Source organism: Oncorhynchus nerka, linkage group LG6 (genome assembly GCF_034236695.1).
Source record: "Oncorhynchus nerka isolate Pitt River linkage group LG6, Oner_Uvic_2.0, whole genome shotgun sequence".
NCBI lineage: Eukaryota > Metazoa > Chordata > Actinopteri > Salmoniformes > Salmonidae > Oncorhynchus > Oncorhynchus nerka.
This window is the reverse complement of record NC_088401.1, coordinates 36,422,112-36,442,195: the sequence shown is the minus strand read 5'-3', so window position 1 is coordinate 36,442,195 and position 20,084 is coordinate 36,422,112. Positions and strand designations below refer to the sequence as shown.

At 41.7% G+C, this 20,084-nt stretch overlaps 1 protein-coding gene across 1 annotated transcript in view; it reads right to left on the bottom strand.

The window, feature by feature from the left end:
* The window catches only part of LOC115130425 (uncharacterized protein C18orf63), a 43,723-nt gene that overhangs the window by 20,553 nt on the left and 3,086 nt on the right, over window positions 1-20,084 (bottom strand). The window contains 7 exon segments of the mRNA XM_029661569.2: window positions 2,064-2,170; window positions 2,525-2,601; window positions 4,782-4,823; window positions 6,415-6,526; window positions 6,885-6,941; window positions 8,815-8,893; window positions 9,221-9,358. Of these exon segments, the coding sequence (XP_029517429.2) occupies window positions 2,064-2,170; window positions 2,525-2,601; window positions 4,782-4,823; window positions 6,415-6,526; window positions 6,885-6,941; window positions 8,815-8,893; window positions 9,221-9,354 (608 nt within the window). The 5' untranslated portion in view covers window positions 9,355-9,358.

Below are 20,084 nucleotides of genomic sequence, written 5' to 3'. Positions count from 1 at the left end.
TAGTAGATAGTTCATTTGCTAGTTAACATTTCACACAAATTGCCAGGGTCCAGTAAGCAACTAATGCGTTATAACTTGAGGAACGGCAAGGAGTCGTATACATGTTAATACTATAGCCAATTGGTTAGGTTACTAACGTTAGCTCATCTGATGTTGTAACGTTAGCTAGCTGTTATTAGCCAGCTAATTTTCACACCAAAAACTCAACTATTTGATCAGTTAAGTTGGCTAATGTTGCTCAACATTTCTCTGGCTAGCTAATGCAGAATTCGATCCAGCTAGCAAGATACTTAACAATGCTTACAATTCTTGTTCCACCACACTTTCTCCCTCACCTCAAACTTTCTAAATGCCAGTTGTTTTTCAGTTACAGCTCATGAAGTACGCTTCATCACCTTCTCACCCCTGTCTCCGTGGTCAGGCTTCTCACCTACCTCTTTGTCATCGTTCAGGGGATGCGTTTCTGTAACTTGGAAACTGCCTTTCCAATCTCTGCTGCCTTTCCAGAGCGCGCACTGATGCTGCAAATTGGTTGTCTCTTCAGTAGCATGCTGCATTCTGTTGTTATGTGAACGATTGGCTGAGCCTTGGATACAGTCAGTATTGCTCCAAATGCGCATCACTCGTTCGCTTACAGCCCGTAGTGATCCAAAGCCCCCATTTGATCTACACGAATCACGTAGGTCACCTATTTTGGATTCAAAACAGCGAATTTCGCCGAAAGGTGACTAGTTTGCAACCCTGCACAGTTGACAGTGCATGTCAGAGCAAGAACCAAGCCATGAGGTCGAAAGAATTGTCCATAGAGCTCCGAGACAGGATTGTGTCAAGGCACAGATTTTGGGAAGGGTACCAAAACATTTCTGCTGCATTGAAGGTCTCCAAGAACCAAATAGTTGAAGGTCCCCAAGAACACAGTGGCCTTCACCATTTTTAAGTGGAAGAAAACTGGAACCACCAAGACTCTTCCTAGAGTTGCCGCCCGGCCAAACTGAGCAATAGGGGGAGAATGGCCTTGGTCAGGGAGGTGACCAAGAACCTGATGGTCACTGACAGAGCTCTGGAGTTCCTCTGTGGAGATGGGAGAACATTCCAGAAATACAATAATCACCAATCAAGCCTTTATAGTAGAGTGGCCAGACGGAAGCCACTCCTCAGTAAAAGGCACAAAACAGCCCGCATGGAGTTTGCCAAGAGGCATCTAAAGACTCTCAGACCATGAGAAACAAGATTCTCTAATCTGATGAAACCAAGACTGAACTCTTTTGACTGAAGGCCAAGCGTCACATCTGGAGGAAACCTGGCACCATCCCTACGGTGAAGCATGGTGGTGGCAGCATCATGCTGTGGGGATGTTTTTCAATGGCAGGGCCTGGGAGACTAGTCAGGATTGAGGCAAAGATGAACGGAGCAAAGTACAGAGAGATCCTTGATGAAAACCTGCTCCAGAACGCTCAGGACCTCAGACTGGGGCAAAGGTTCACCTTCCAACAGGACAACGACACTAAGCACACAGGCAAGACAATGCAGGAGTGGCTTCGGGACAAGTCTCTGAATGTCCTTGAGTGGCCCAGCCAGAGCCCGGACTTGAACACGATCGAACATCTCTGGAGAGACCTGAAAATAGCTCTGCAGCAACACTCCCCATCTAACCTGACAGAGCTTGAGAGGATCTGCAGAGAAGAATTGGAGAAAACCCCCAAATACAGGCGTGCCAAGCTTGTAGCGTCATACCCAAGAAGACTCGAGGTTGTCAAAAATGTATAAAAAACTGTTTTTGCTTTGTCATTATGGGTTATTGTGTGTAGATTGATGAGGGAATTTGTTTTAATCAATTTTAGAATAAGAATAACAAAAATGTAAAAAAGTCAAGGGGTCTGAATACTTTCCGAATGCACTGTCTAACTACAGCATATTTTCAGATATTATAAGATTCTCTCTATAAGCACTCTCTACTGTAAGTCGCCGTGTATAAAAATGTCTACCAAAACGTGATCACGTGACCGCTGTGAAATTGCTGAGCCTACCTTTAAAAGGAAAATAAAACGTGTCAAAGTGCTGACCTTGGCAGAATGTAACACCAGTTGCTGGACATGGAGGTCTGGATAACAGCATCTGGCTGGCTATGGAAGTTCCTCAGGACCATGGGAGGGATGTCAAAGTCTGCCAACTAAAAGTCAACCATACAATCCTTAAAAAGTAAATGTTACAGAGTACAACTAGAGATAACTAATGAGAACAAATTATTATAATGACAACCTGATGAATGGTTAAGGTAGAAATACTTGGTGAAGGTGTGTAGTTTGTTAATGTCTGTCTGGCAGTGTGATGCATGGTACATATTGTGTTGGAGGGAAACAATTGCCAGTGAACCTACTTCTGTTTTAGCAGTATTCTATGGAATATCAGGCAGTGAGACAATTGCTTTTTTTTACTGCAATATTTAACAGATGGCTGTGTGTGTGTGCGTGTGTGTGTGTTTGTGTGAGTATGTAGGGTTGTTTTGACTGGCTGCTGGGCTCACCCTGATTGGAGGGAGTCGGACAGTGTTGGCCTCCACACTGACACACAGCTGGCTTTCATTGGCACTCAGCTCGATCACTGGCAAAGGACACATAGAACCTTGTCATTCTGCTGGATTAGAGGCCAGTAACACTTCATTTTAAAGTGGCCTAAATAACCCAAAATATAATTCAGTATAATTCCATCAAATACATATGATGAGGACTGTACAGTACAGGGGCGAATCCTAACATCTTTCTACTCAAGTAGATTTTTCACTTAGTCATGCCATATCAATGTCAGGTGGAAGTTTATATGTACAGTACAGTCCTGTAGAGTCATCACCATATGTATTTCAACAGTAAAGCTATACTCCAGCAATTTGAATTGGATATCAAATCAAATTGAATTTGTCACATGCGCCGAATACAACAGGTGTAGCCCTTACTGTGAAATGCTTACCTTAAAGCCCAACAATGCAGTTCAAGAAATAGAGTTATGAAAATATTTACTAAATAAACTAAAGTAAAAAAATGTAATAAAAAGGAACACAATAAAATAACAATAACAAGGCTATATATAGGGGGAACCGGTACCGAGTCAATGTGCGGGGGTACAGGTTAGTCAAGGTAATTAGTACATGTAGGTAGCGGTAAAGTGACTATGCATAGATAATAAACAGCGAGCAGCAGCGTGTAAAAACAAAGGGGGGCGGGGTGTCAATGTAAATAGTCCGGGTGGCTATTTAATTGATTGTTCAGCAGTCTTATGGCTTGGGGGTAGAAGCTGTCAGTATCTGGTGTGACCACCATTTGCCTCATGCAGCGCGACACGTTGTCCCACTCATCTTCAATGGCTCTGCAAAGTTGCTGGATATTGCCGGTAACTGGATCAAGCTGTCGTACACGTCAATCCAGAGCATCCCAAACATGCTCAATGGGTGACATGTCTGGTGAGTATGCAGGCCATGGAATAACTTTTGTTTCAGAACATTCTCTAGCAATAGCTCTGGTTGACATTCCTGCAGTCAGTATGCTAATTACACACACCCTCAAAACTTGAGACATCTGTGGCAATGTGTTGTGTGACTAAACTACACATTATAGAGTGTGCTTTTATTGCCCCCAGCACAAGGTGCACCTGTGTAATGATAATGCTTTAATCAGCTTCTTGATATGCCATACCTGTCAGGTCGATGGATTATCTTGGCAAAGGAGGAATGCTCACTAACAGGGATGTAAACAAATCTGTGCACAGAATTTGAGAGAAATACGCTTTTTATGCGAATGGAAAATGTCTGGGATCTTTTATTTCAGCTCATGAAACTTGGGATCAACACTTAACATGTTGTGTTCATATTTTTGTTCAGTGTAATAAGTAGTCTAGCAGTATTTGGTCCCATATCGCGTGAACCCAATGACATCAAGATTGTGACTACAAACTTGTTGGGTGCATTTGCAGTTTGTTTTGGGTGTATTCTTTCCAATAGCAACTGAATGGGGAATGGTATCTGGAGTAATTTTCTTTGTAAATGAGCAGAGATGTTTCTGAACACTTCTAAATTCATCCTGATGTTGCCATAATTCAGATAATTCATGAATGGATCATGAATAACGATGAGTATAAAAGTTACAGAGGCTACAACAACAGATGCTAACCACTCACCATGACGAAAAACTGAAAAGTTAGCATTTTTTCAAGGGTATCATCTTTGTGCCTCTGTAACTTTCTCACTCATCATCATTATCTCACTCATGATTTTTTTATTAACATGGCAGTATCCAATGAATATAAGAGCGTTTATAGCCATCTTTTATTTTCACAACTCTCAATCAAAAGGTGACATTCTGTGCTGTCGCCTCATATGAACTAATTTGATCTCAAATATAAAATGCTGGAGTACAGAGACACTTTTTTTTTTTTTTTAATTTAGCTTCCAAATACATCGTGAGAACTATTTGAATTTACTTTTTGAATTGACTAAGATTTGTAATTTACTGAGCAATTAATAATAACTCAGAGTTAAGCCTAATGCACTTGGCTAGAGCAACTAGAATTGTCATTATAGCCTTTCCACTATAGGAAACCTTCAACCTAGAGCCATATATAGTATGGTGACCTCTATATCTCTATTTATGGCTCTGCGTATACCACTGTGGTTCGAGAGCTAAAGGTTAAAGGCTTTGAGAAATAGCTTAAACAGCTCAAATAACTTCTAAACCAATGTTGTAAAGGATACTGAAAGTGTAACAGCTGAACATTCACACTCAAACACCTACCAATGGCGTTGAGCTTCCCCGAATCAGCCAGAAAATCCCTCCCTAGAAAGTGAACAAGATCAATAGACATGGTTAAGTAATCAAACCTAGAGTACTACATTGTTGCAGCACATGTAGATGGATTAGTACTAGTCATCTATTGATGAGTGTGTGCGTTTCTCTCTATGTGTGTGTGTATACGCGTGTGTGAGACTTGTGTGTGTGTGTCTCTCTGTCTGTGTATGTGCGCACGCATGCATATGTGCGTGTCTACGTGTGTGTCATTCTGGCAGCCATGAAAGACTAGATATAAAATAATAAAGTTGGCAGGGAAGGTCGCGTTTAGCACGGAACAAACTCCCAAGTCGAAGGACAGTCTGGCCTTCCCCCGGTCTGTTATCATAAGACATGGACACGCTTTATGTAAAACATTAAGGTTTTGGAGGACCTCAGATACATTTTCTCTCTTCTTGGCCAGGCTCTTGAGATGGGAGTCATAAAATAATCATCTTAATTTATTTATAGATTATGGGGGCTGGAGGGTCTGCAAGAGAGGAAACGGCAGTAATGATGCAGCATTAATGATAACATTACTGTAGTTGTCTAAGAAGAGCTGTTCTCATAGTCGTAATCTAAATAAGTGCCAGACAGGCTGTTCATGGATCCCATCCATTCAAATAGCGGAATATTTTGGAAGGCAACAAAAGGCAATCCAGGTTAAGTGCAAGTACATTTTCACTTTTTTCTCGTTTCAGTCAAGGGCAAGAAAACATTTGGGAATAGACAGCGGCCTGTATGTAGGCCTTCATTGTAAATAAGCATTTGTTCTTAACTGACTTGCCTAGTTAAATAAAAGGTTAACTAAAAAAATGAAAATTGTACTAGTCATCTATTGATGAGTGTGTGCGTTTCTCTCTGTGTGTGTTTGTGTGTGTGAGCGTGCGCATGTGTGAGACGTGAGAGTGTCTCTCTCTGTGTGTGTGTGTGTGTGTGTATGTGTAGCGCCCTGTGTGAACTCAGAATCAAATACACACTATCATATCAAATAGGCCCAAGGTGAAGGTAATGGAGGGTGGTGTAACATATTTGCAGAGTCACTGCGATTATAGACATGCCTTCTCAACAGGTCTGCGATTAAACAGTGACCTTTGCAACCGCCTAGCGAAATCACTTCCAACTAGAAGCAACATTTCACAAAAGAGAGAAACAATTCAATGTTATCAGGCCCAGCTTATTAACTATCCCCTTTTCTTACTTTGTAAATGACAAACGCTTTAATTGGATGATGAGCCATAAAAAAGAGCAAGGGAAAATACCAGGGATTAGGGAGGGGCTTTCAAAAGGGGCTGCAGTTAGGGCCTGCGTTATGGTAAGGGTTAATGTTTTTAAAAAGTGAGACTAGGGTTATGGTTGTGAAAAAGGCTGGAGATATGGGAAGGACTGTGTTTGCACCACTGTCAGATTACTAGTCATCTATTGATACCGCTGAAATTCTGTCACCCATGAGCTGTTTAAGCTCTCCTCTCCTAGATAAAACAGACTGGTGATAGGCTAACTACTGTATATCATAATAACTAGCCCATAACAATATTACTAAGTTAAAACAGTACCATTATATTAATTCCATATTCCTTTATACAGTACTAGTACAAACCAGCAATAAGGAACTGTCCGACTTTGTTCCAGTTTGGAGCCAGCCTGCTGGTCAAGGAGTAGGACAGACAGGTCTGCAGAATACCAGGGAGAACCCTCTGAGGAGAGCCCATCTGCCCAAACACAACACAGAGAGACTACATGTAACTTAACTGACTAGACGGGACAGCATCCACCCGTCTATGATACAGCATTCTATATCAGTGATTCTCAACCAGGAGACCTAGTACTGAGCCCTGTGGGGCCTCGTGAGTTTTCAAGGGGGCACAAGATAAGCAGGGAAAGACCTCTCAAGTAGTAAATAACAGAAGTAAAAACATAATATCTCACATTTATTTAAAATGTGGATGTGGATCATGAATGTAAAACTAGCATACATGTAAAAATGTATCTGAATTGGTTTCTAAACTTGGTCAAAATTGCTGAAGTAATGAGTGAAAGTGAATGACAAGTAGGCCAGCCCAAGCTTACCTGCAGACTGTGTCGTTGTACATAAGCTTGTACTATTCCTCTTTTAAAAAAGGGAATCTGTTGGGGGAAAAGTTTGAATTCAACAATATGAAAGTCATTGACTCTTCTGATAACCCACTCTGTTAAAGGGAAGATAGTTAAACAACTGCAACACAGTCAATGATTCACCAGAACTGTGTTTATTTAACTAGTCAAGTCAGTTAAGAACAAATTCTTATTTTCAATGACAGCCTAGGAACAGTGGGTTAACTGCCTGTTCAGGGGCAGAGCGACAGATTTGTACCTTGTCAGCTCGGGGATTTGAACTTGCAACCTTCCGGTTACTAGTCCAACGCTCTAACCACTAGGCTACCCTGCCGCCCCAAGTAGCACTAGTGAAAGCAAATGGAGTGCTGGAGCAGATGCACAATGTTGATTACATGTTTACATGCAGGGGTTAATTAATAATGTGGATTTTCCAGTTAGGAAGTTATTGGTGTTTCACAAATAGAAAACCATTGATTATTTTTGTTTGAAATTAAGATTCAAATATGGAGAACCTGTTGTTTTTGTAAAGCAGCTCAAACCGTTATACGCAGATTAAAATGATATTACATTTGGAAAAATCTAATATTGTTTTTGTTTTTCTATTATTTTGGCTACAATCCAGAAGGGGTGAAAAAAATGACAGTGTTTGGAATGCAGACCAACTATTTTGGGTTGCATGCAACATGCCTCTGCACGATATGTTTAGGCACGCACACACATATGTTACACTCACTCACACATTTCTAATTTTCTCACACAATATTAACCTGTTTACATCATCCATTTATACCAGAGAACATATTTCAGCGGATGAATGAATGAATGACCCTTTTATGTTGCATTATGCTACCCATTCCATGTAAGATTAGTAAACACAACTATTTAATTAGTTACAATGATAAATTAGAGAGAGAAGCCAATTCTGTAATCGTGCAATGTGAAACTGGGTAAATCCCTCCTCAAAATCCCAAGAAAATACAGGGTCGTGTTCATTAGGGCATGCAACGAAAACTGCTTTCAAACTTTTTGCAACTGAAATCGACAATGAGCGTTTGTTATAAATCCATAAAGTCCTTTCCTATTTCAGTCCATTGTCTTCCATTTGGTGCCTAACCCATATATCTCCCTCTAAGGAAAACAAACAATTTCCTATGACTGGAGAGTCGTGACAAAGCCTCCCTTGCGTGCACACCTGGTTGGTGTCATGTTACATGGCATGTGAAGGTGGTGTTTTACTCACTGTGCACTTACATAACCTCCAACAATTGGTAAACAAGCCAGATCAAAGGCTCCAATGACCTGCTTTAGTGCAGTCATTGGTAACCATACTAATGAAAGTATATGAGACAAAGTATACAGGGGAACTACTGACAATACTGAGTAAAATACATTTCACAGAATTCATAAATGCATGATTTTCAACTGAGTGGTTCAAAAAGTGTATCATCATCTTACTCAAATATATGCAGGAGAAAATGTATTGTGTTGGCTGGTTGCCACAAGTACATTTAGCCAAACATGAACCAGAAGTAAATTCTTGTGTAACTTGGTCAGCTGCCTGAATCATTTCTGTGTTCAAATGTGTTAGAAATGGAGTGTTCCGGCAAAAATGAAGTCTTCACCCTCACAAATGGAAACGCACAGCCAAATCAACCCCCCCCCCTTTCCGATCTGTGTGGGCACACGTACAAAGCACTCGTGGGCAAGCGGTTTAAGCACCGCCTTCGCCCAATCCTGATATGTCCAAATTACCAAACATGAAAACTGGAGCTCGGACTGCTCGGATATCACACATCCCATTCAGTCCTGGCAGATTCCCTCGGTCTACACTCAGAATCTGCACACGGGAGATTAGTCTGTCTGTTTCGTGGACTATTAAATACAGACTTGAGTGCACACTTACCGCCATCACCATTGTGATCTCCGAGAAGCACCCCAAAACCGGAGAGGCAATGATGTCTGCATACAATAACAACAGCTCCCTGAAAGTGAATATAGGAAAGTTAATTAAAATGGTCCGCTTATTAACCTGAGAACAGCAACAATGCACTTTAATACAATATAAAAAGTTGATTTTAAACTAGAGAATAACTGTGCAATCTTTCTGTGCATCCTTTCTGCATCTCAAAAGTTTTTATATTTCATTCAAAAAACAACCTGAGTTTCTTACAGAAAGATAAATACATTACCATTGGGTTAAGAAGAGATTGGGAATTTTGAGGTTTGCATTCCATTAATTAATTAATCAAAAAATAAGAACCTGTATTTATTCAAGCAACTTCCAAGCAAACTCTGAGCAGCTGTCTCACCTGCATGTTTTCACCTGCTTGTTTCTCACTTCTCCATCATCAGACTGCAAGGACAGGGTGACACAGCACAGCTTCCTCAGGTCAGGGAGAATTAGAAAGAACAGGGACTGCTCTCCACCTTCAGTTCCACTCATCCTGCTGAAAGACAGAAATATAATTGAAAGGGTCTTAGCCTGTGTCAAGCAATGAACAATTGCTCTGTTGGCACAGTGTCATACAGTGCCTTGCGAAAGTATTCACCCCCTTGACATTTTTCCTATTTTGTTGCCTTACAACCTGGAATTAAAATAGATTTTTGGGGGTTTGTATCTTTTGATTTACACAACATGCCTACCACTTTGAAGATGCAAAACATTTTTTATTGTGAAACAAACAAGAAATAAGACAAAAAAACTGAAAACAAGAGCGTGCATAACTAATCACCCCCCAAAAGTCAATACTTTGTAGAGCCACCTTTAGCAGCAATTATAGCTGCATGTCTCTTGGGATGTGTCTCTATAAGCTTGGCACATCTAGCCACTGGGATTTTTGCCCATTTTTCAAGGCAAAACTGTTCCAGCTCCTTCAAGTTGGATGGGTTCCTGATGGTGTACAGCAATTTTTAAGTCATACCACAGATTCTGAATTGGATTGAGGTTTGGGCTTTGACTAGGCCATTCCAAGACATTTAAATGTTTCCCCTTAAAACCTCTTTGGGATAGGCCGGACGCAAATGTCCCAACTGGCCAATTGCCAGGGAAAATGCAGAGCGCCAGATTCAAATAAAATACTATAAAATTAAAACTGTCATTAAATCACACATGTAAGATACTTAATTAAAGCTACACTCGTTGTGAATCCAGCCAACATGTCAGATTTAAAAAATGCTTTTCGGCGAAAGCATAAGACGCTATTATCTGATGATAGCACCAGCAGTAAACAAAGGGGTTAGCATATTTCAACCCTGCAGGCGCTACACAAAACGCTGAAATAAAATATAAAACATGCATTACCTTTGACGAGCTTCTTTTGTTGGCACTTCAATATGTCCCATAAACATCGCAATAGGTCCTTTTGTTCGATTAATTCTGTCCATATATATCCAAAATGTCCATTTATAAAGCGCATTTGATCCAGAAAAAACTGCTTACATAAAACGCACCTTCACTACAAAATATTTCAAAAGTTTCCTATAAACTTTGCCAAAATATTTCAAACTACTTTTGTAATACAACTTTAGGTATTTTTAAACGTTAATAATCGATCAAATTGTAGACGGGGCAATCTGTGTTCAATACAGGAATGAAAACAAACCAACGCTACTTTTCACGTCTTGCGCAACTCACAAAAGTGTTACTCAGTTCCTAGTTGGCCTACATCTTCATTGCACAAAGGAATAACCTCAACCAAATTCCAAAGACTGGTGACATCCAGTGGAAGCGGTAGGAACTGAAAACAGGTTCCTAAGAAATATCCCTTGGCAATGACAATTTCAGGGAACAGAGAGAGCAAAAACAAATATCTGAACAGTTAGTCCTCTGGGTTTTGCCTGCTACATAAGTTATGTTATACTCACAGACATGATTCAAACAGTTTTAGAAACTTCAAAGTGTTTTCTATCCAAATCTATGAATAATACGCATATCTTATATTCTTGGCATGAGTAGCAGGAAGTTGAAATTGGGCACGCTATTTATCCAAAAGTGAAAATTCTGCCCCCTAGCCCCAAGAGTATTTATTTTAAACCACTCAAGTGTTGCTTTAGCACTATGATTAGGGTCATTGTCCTGCTGAAAGGTGAACCTCTGTCCCCGTCTCAAATCTCTGGAAGAGTGAAACAGGTTTCCCTCAAGAATTTCCCTGTATTTAGCGCCATCTATCATTCCTTCAATTTTGACCAGTTTCCCAGTCCCTGCCGATGAAAAACATCCCCACAGCATGATGCTGCCACCACCATGCTTCACTGTGGGGATAGTATTCTCGGGGTGATGAGAGGTGTTGGGTTTGCGCCAGACATAGCATTTTCCTTGATGGCCAAAAAGCTCAAATTTAGTCTCATCTGACAAGAGTACCTTTTCCATATGTTTGGGGAGTCTCCCACATATCTTTTGGCGAACACCAAACGTGTTTGCTTAATTTTTTCTTTAAGCAATGGCTTTTTTTCTGGCCACTCTTCCGTAAAGCCCAGTTCTGTAGAGTGTACGGCTTAAAGTGTTCCTATGGACAGATACTCCAATCTCAGCTGTGGAGCTTTGCAGCTCATTCAGGGTTACATTTGGTCTCTTTGTTGCCTCTCTGATTAATGCTCTCCTTGCCTGGTCTGTGAGATTTGGTGGGCAGCCCTCTCTCTGCAGGTTTGTTGTGGTGCCATATTCTTTCAATTCTTTAAATAATGGATTGAATGGTGCTCTGTGAGATGTTCAAAGTTTCTGATATTTTGTTATAACCCAATCCTGATCTTTACTTCTCCACAACTTTGTCCCTGACCTGTTTGGAGAGTTCCTTGGTCTTTATGGTGCTGTTTGCTTGGTGGTACCCCTTTCTTAGTGATGTTGCAGACTCTGGGGCCATGTGATAGATCATGTGACACTTAGATTGCACACAAGTGTACTTTATTTAATGAATTATGTGACTTCTGAAGGTAATTGGCTGCACCAGATTTTATTTAGGGGCTTCATAGCAAAGGGGGTGAACACGCACCACTTTTCCGTTTTTTATTTCTTAGACATTTTTGAAACAAGTAATTCTTTAAATTTCACTTCACCAATTTGGACTATTTTGTGTATGTCCATTACATGAAATCCAAATAAAAATCCATGTAAATTACAGGTTGTAATGCAACAAAATAGGAAAAATGCCAAGGGGCTGAATACTTTTGCATGTTCACTGCATGTTCTTTTCATTGTGGTCAAGGCTTCCAATAACTGTGGAATTGATGCCTTTGCAAGCATCTTTAGTGTACCGCTCTCTAACATTAACTTGCAAGTGAAATGGCAGTGTAGAGTGTAACAGCTAGTGTGCTACACACAGTGCTGGTGACAATCATGTGTAGCTAGATCAATTTGGTTTAACATTCTAGCTAGTTATAGCCTAACATTACCAAGCAGATAGGTTTGAGGGTAACCTCAAACCTATCTGAAGCAAGACATGTATATATATTTTTAATTAACCTACCTATGAACAACCAAAACATAAACATGGAGTTGAAGCTAGCTAGGTCCTTTTTTGTTGTTGTTGTTATGAATCATAAGGTGTTAAAGCAAATTGTAGAGCAGGTGTACTCAAACCTTTTTGGGTCGGGGACCTCTTTTGATCGCAAATTCATCAGGGACCCCCTCACAATCGGAACACAACTCGAGTGAGAAAAAATAGCATACAAGGAGTTTTACTCTGACATCGACAGTGCATGGCCGGACAAACCAAGTCTCAGGCCCTGGGAAGGAACACTTTAAAGGCCTGGCATGGGAGAGAACATTTTGCACATTTCAAGCTATTGTGATTTCCTGCAATTCTACACATTTTGTTGTTGCAGCTTTAAAGGACGCCACCAGAGGGCAATGCCAGCCCTATTTCAACGTAATTCCTGTTCTATAGTGGAAATGTAGAGTAGTCTTCATTATCGCCAGGGGGCAACTAATTTTGCGCATAGTAAAAATACATGAACACATAACAATAAATATACACAAAAACAATATATACAGCAATATGTACACAACTACCAGAAATACTAGCTTATTGAGCAAGCTGTTAGCAGCTGGCATGGAGGAGAGTTTAACCCTATTAGTTTACTTGCTCGTTTAGGTTCCACCTCTGAAGAATGACTTATACACGATACTTATAAAAAATATTCACAAATTCGGGGTGGGAACGAACGCAGAGGTGATTTCCAATTGAAGTGGAGAAACATCAACAAATAAGGCACTGATAGCTGTCAGTGTAGCTAACTATGTTAACTTTATCTAGCTAACCTTATCTAGTTGCATTATCTCCAAAGTTTTGGCATTTTCCATAAATTGCGGCCGCAAATCCGCCATAGAAATAGTAATAAGATGAAGCTCTGGTAATATGGTTAACTATTGAAAGGTTTAGAGACATGCGCTCTTCTACATTGGAATGGACAAGGTGCCACCTTTGGAATAGTAGGTAGGCTTGCTGGCAGGCTTCGGGTGTGGTACAGCAAAACCAAATCTTCCCCTGCTCATGGTTCTCGCAAGGGATGTGAAATGATAGGTTACAATGACTTTGCTCATGATGCACGTCACAAATGACACCTAACAACACCCTGAGCGAATCGGACTCGAAGCACTAATACAAATGTAACAACAGCACACCAAAATAAGTAAAGAGGTTCCTTGAATTTTCTTTTGCGGGGCCTTTTCATTATAGGACAGACACTTGTGGTTTCTAGATGCACCAACCAAAAGAGTGGAGCATGTAGTGAAGCAAAACTTTAGTGGTCAAAATTATTCATCTTGGGGTGACGGGGGAGAGAGAACTCAATCATGTCACACAATTATACAAAAACAAATTTAAAATGAAATACAGACTAGCTCAAAAATAAGTGAAAATTTGCAGATTATCCAATGGATTTGAAACAAGTTTGCTCCCCCTATTTTAATTTGCTCCATGGCTCAGGCGGCCAAGTGGACGAAAGGCTGTTTGGCTCAGCTCAGTAGCGAAGATGAAGAACTTTGCAGCTGTTTCTGATTAATAAACAATACCACGCTGGTGGGTGGTAACGAAACGTTGTCTGAAAAGTATTTGAAAGTCATCTAATAAGCATTGCCAAGTATTTCCACAAATCTCCCACTTCGGATTTCCCACTTCAAGCCAAATATATCATACTTTGACTAAAACAATGACTTGTTTACTTAAATCGGTGTGCAACATCATGAGTAAGCTCTGGGCATCGTCTTTCAGTTGAAAAAAAAGTCAATTTTCCGCTGGTACTTTCAAGCTAATATCCTGCAATTCTACAAATTTTGCCATGAGGCAGAGAGAAAACTTTGTTGTTTTAAATCTTAAATTGCAGCGCATTTATGTTAAAGAAAAACACAATTTTGGGGGAATACAAGTATTGAGTTGAAAAATAGGCAACTGGTCAAGTACTGTTGATACCAATATCCCTGTGAGCCTTGAACATAAATTGTAGATTAATAATATTACATTATATTGAATTACACCCTCTAAACTTATTTTGCTGATCCCTTGGCCAAAATGTGTTTAATCTGTCCTTAGTAATATTGATTCAAAAGACGGCGCTGACGGAGAAGAGCGACATCTTACGAGTTCCATCCCAACTTTTCTATTTAGTGTTTACCTTAACTTTTTGTATAGAAAGGTCATACTATTATCACATATGATCGCCAAGCACTTCTGGACATGAGATTGTCAGTTACTAACCTCGATTTTGACATCAACTATGACTGAGCTGTTTCCCTGTTCATACCGGACCCTATCTATTCCTTTGTTCCATGGGCTACCAAAGCGCCGCAAGCATAGACGCAGTAGAAGAGCTGGAGTCCTGGTGAAAATCTAACGCCGCTCTCCTCCGTTCTATTGGCAAATGTCCAGTCACTCGAGAATAAGCTGGATGAACTTCGTTCAAGTCTCCCATCAGAGAGACTTGAAAAGCTGCAATATTATACCAGCTCTCACAGTCTCACGTCAGAATTAGACATTCATCCATGCTTCTCAAACATAACATTTTGAAGTTCTTCCAAACGTCAAATCTCAAAGTGTTTGAGGTTAAGTTTAGCGTTAAGTTCAGGCATTAACTCTAAATTCTTAAGGCTAGGCATGAACTCCGAATGGTTAAGGTAAGGGTTATAAGGTTTGGGATAGGCTTAAAACAAACAAAAACTTTCTATCGCTTGATTTGAACTTGCAACCTTTGGAATCAGAGGCAGATGCTTACGCCCATCTACCATCCCCAACACCATAAACCTACTTGAAGGTAACTAGTGGCCGGTTTACACGTCATCTCCTGACGTCCTCAGACATGGATGGACATTGAATACTGACTTGTATCACGATTGACCTGGCTGGCAATATTATGTCTTACAGGGACGTGGCAGGATGATGACACGTAGTACTTAGTGGATTCTTCATGCAGCAGCATGATCGGACGGTGGCTTCAGGCAACTCTAAATGCATAGACGATGTCGTCCCCACAGTGACTATATGAACATATAAGAAACGAGGCACAGACATGGACGCATACAAGAAAGCATGCTACAACCTCCGACGAGACATCGAACATGCAAAAGGACAATATAGGAGGAAGGTGTAATCTAATTACACCGGCTCCGACCCTCATCATATGTGGCAGGGCTTGCAGATGATAACAGATTACAAAGGGAAACCCAGACGTGAGTTGCCCAGTGATGCAGAACTCCCATACAAGCTAAAAGCCTTTTATTCTCGCTTCGAGGAATACAACACTGTGTCTTGCATGAAAGCCCCTGTTTTTCTGGATGATCTCGAGCACCGTGGCTGATACGAGCAACATTTTTAAACAGGTTAACAATCACAAGATATAACAGGGCGCGTTTCTCAAAGCATGCACAGACTAGCTGGCAAGTGTCTTCACTGATCTCTCCTTGCCCCAGTCTGTAATCACAACATGTTTCAAGCTGACCACCATTGTCCCTGTTCCCAAGAACTCCAAATTTAACCTGCCTAAATGACTATTGCCCTGTGGCACTCACATCTGTAATTATGAAATGCTTTGAAAGGCTGCACATGACACACATCAACACCATCATCCCAGACACCCTAGACCCACTCCAATTCGCAATACCGCCCCAACAGATCCACAATCTCAATTGCACTTCACACTGCCCTGTCTCACCTGGACAAGAGGGGAAATAACTATGTGAGAATGGTGTTGACAGACTACAGCACAATGTTCAACACCATAGTCCCTACCAAGATCACCACCAAGCTAGGGACCCTGGGACTAAACTAGAGGTCGACCGATTAATCGGAATAGCCGATTAATTGGGGCCGATTTCAAGTTTTCATAACAATCAGAAATCGGTATTTTTGGGGTGCCGATTTTGCCGTTTTTTTTCTTCATTTTTTATATACCTTTATTTAACTAGGCTAGTCAGTTAAGAACACATTCTTATTTTCAATGACGGCCTAGGAACGGTGGGTTAACTGCCTTGTTCAGGGGCAGAATGACAGATTTTTACCTTATCAGCTCGGGGGATCCAATCTTGCAACACTAACAGTTAACTAGTCCAACGCTATAACCACCTGCCTCTCGTTGCACTCCACGAGGAGACTGCCTATTACGTGAATGCAGTAAGCCAAGTTAAGTTGCTAGCTAGCATTAAATGTATCTTATAAAAAACAACCAATCAATCATAATCACTAGTTATAACTACACATGGTTGATGATATTTCGGAAAAGCTGACCACGGCTCCATTTTGTTGATCCCTGCCTACAGACAGAAACTAAAACAAGAGGCTCCCACGCTGAGGTCTGTCCAACGCTGGTCCGACCAAGCTGACTCCACACTCCAAGACTGCTTCCATCATGTGGACTGGGATATGTTTCGTATTGCGTCAGATAACAATATTGACGAATACGCTGATTCGGTGTGCGAGCTCATTAGAACGTGCATTGAAGATGTCGTTCCCATAGCAACGATTAAAACATTCCCTAACCAGAAACCGTGGATTGATGGCAGCATTCGCGTGAAACTGAAAGCGCGAACCACTGCTTTTAATCAGGGCAAGGTGTCTGGTAACATGACCGAATACAAACAGTGCAGCTATTCCCTCCGCATGGCTATCAAACAAGCTAAGCGTCAGTACAGAGACAAAGTAGAATCTCAATTCAACGGCTCAGACACAAGAGGCATGTGGCAGGGTCTACAGTCAATCACGGACTACAAGAAGAAATCCAGCCCAGTCACGGACCAGGATGTCTTGCTCCCAGGCAGACTAAATAACTTTTTTGCCCGCTTTGAGGACAATACAGTGCCACTGACACGGCCTGCAACGAAAACATGCGGTCTCTCCTTCACTGCAGCCGAGGTGAGTAAGACATTTAAACGTGTTAACCCTCGCAAGGCTGCAGGCCCAGACGGCATCCCCAGCCGCGCCTTCAGGGCATGCGCAGACCAGCTGGCCGGTGTGTTTACGGACATATTCAATCAATACCTATACCAGTCTGCTGTTCCCACATGCTTCAAGAGGGCCACCATTGTTCCTGTTCCCAAGAAAGCTAAGGTAACTGAGCTAAACGACTACCGCCCCGTAGCACTCACTTCTGTCATCATGAAGTGCTTTGAGAGACTAGTCAAGGACCATATCACCTCCACCCTACCTGACACCCTAGACCCACTCCAATTTGCTTACCGCCCAAATAGGTCCACAGACGATGCAATCTCAACCACACTGCACACTGCCCTAACCCATCTGGACAAGAGGAATACCTATGTGAGAATGCTGTTCATTGACTACAGCTCGGCATTCAACACCATAGTACCCTCCAAGCTCGTCATCAAGCTCGAGACCCTGGGTCTCGACCCCGCCCTGTGCAACTGGGTACTGGACTTCCTGACGGGCCGCCCCCAGGAGGTGAGGGTAGACAACATCTCCTCCCCGCTGATCCTCAACACTGGGGCCCCACAAGGGTGCGTTCTGAGCCCTCTCCTGTACTCCCTGTTCACCCACGACTGCGTGGCCACGCACGCCTCCAACTCAATCATCAAGTTTGCGGACGACACAACAGTGGTAGGCTTGATTACCAACAACGACGAGACGGCCTACAGGGAGGAGGTGAGGGCCCTCGGAGTGTGGTGTCAGGAAAATAACCTCACACTCAACGTCAACAAAACTAAGGAGATGATTGTGGACTTCAGGAAACAGCAGAGGGAACACCCCCTATCCACATCGATGGAACAGTAGTGGAGAGGGTAGCAAGTTTTAAGTTCCTCGGCATACACATCACAGACAAACTGAATTGGTCCACTCACACAGACAGCATCGTGAAGAAGGCGCAGCAGCGCCTCTTCAACCTCAGGAGGCTGAAGAAATTCGGCTTGTCACCAAAAGCACTCACAAACTTCTACAGATGCACAATCGAGAGCATCCTGGCGGGCTGTATCACCGCCTGGTACGGCAACTGCTCCGCCCTCAACCATAAGGCTCTCCAGAGGGTAGTGAGGTCTGCACAACGCATGACCGGGGGCAAACTACCTGCCCTCCAGGACACCTACACCACCCGATGTTACAGGAAGGCCATAAAGATCATCAAGGACATCAACCACCCGAGCCACTGCCTGTTCACCCCGCTATCATCCAGAAGGCGAGGTCAGTACAGGTGCATCAAAGCTGGGACCGAGAGACTGAAAAACAGCTTCTATCTCAAGGCCATCAGACTGTTAAACAGCCACCACTAACATTGAGTGGCTGCTGCCAACACACTGACACTGACACTGACTCAACTCCAGCCACTTTAATAATGGGAATTGATGGGAAATTATGTAAATATATCACTAGCCACTTTAAACAATGCTACCTTATATAATGTTACTTAACCTACATTATTCATCTCATATGCATACGTATATACTGTACTCTATATCATTGACTGCATCCTTATGTAATACATGTATCACTAGCCACTTTAACTATGCCACTTTGTTTACATACTCATCTCATATGTATATACTGTACTCGATACCATCTACTGTATCTTGCCTATGCTGCTCTGTACCATCACTCATTCATATATCCTTATGTACATATTCCTTACCCCCTTACACTGTGTATAAGACAGTAGTTTTGGAATTGTTAGTTAGATTACTTGTTGGTTATTACTGCATTGTCGGAACTAGAAGCACAAGCATTTCGCTACACTCGCATTAACATCTGCTAACCATGTGTATGTGACAAATCAAATTTGATTTGATTTTGATTTACTAGTTTATCTAGCATGTCCTGTGTTGCATATAATCGATGCAACGCTGGGGGATGATTTAACAAAAGCGCATTTGCGAAAAAAGCACAATCGTTGGACGACTGTACCTAACCATAAACACCAATGCCTTTCTTAAAATCAATACACAGAAGTATATATTTTTTAACCTGCATATTTAGCTAAAAGAAATCCAGGTTAGCAGGCAATATTAACCAGGTGAAATAGTGTCACTTCTCTTGCACGCAAAGTCAGGGTATATGCAACAGTTTGGGCAGCCTGGCTCATTGCGAACTAATTTGCCAGAATTGTACATAATTATGACATAACATTGAAGGTTGTGCAATGTAACAAGAATATTTAGACTTAGGGATGCCACCCGTTAGATAAAATACAGAACGGTTCCGTATTTCACTGAAATAATAAACGTTTTGTTTTCGAAATGATAGTTTCCGTATTCGACCATATTAATGACCAAAGGCTCATAGTTCTGTGTGTTATTATGTTATAACTAAGTCTATGATTTGATAGAGCAGTCTGACTGAGCGATGGTAGGCAGCAGCAGGCTCGTAAGCATTCATTCAAACAGCACTTTCGTGCATTTTGCCAGCAACTCTTTGCAAGCACAGCGCTGTTTATGACTTCAAGCCTATCAGCCTATTGGCTGGTGTAACCGATGTGAAATGGCTAGCTAGTTAGCGGGGTGCGCACTAATAGCGTTTCAAACGTCACTCGCTCTGAGACTTGGGAGTGGTTGTTCCCCTTGCTCTGCATGGGTAACGCTGCTTTGAGTGTGGCTGTTGTCGATGTGTTCCTGGTTCGAGCCCAGGTAGGGGCGAGGAGAGGGACGGAATCTATACTGTTACACTGGCAATACTATAGTGCCTATAAGAACATCCAATAGTCAAAGGTATATGAAATACAAATGGTATAGAGAGAAATAGTCCT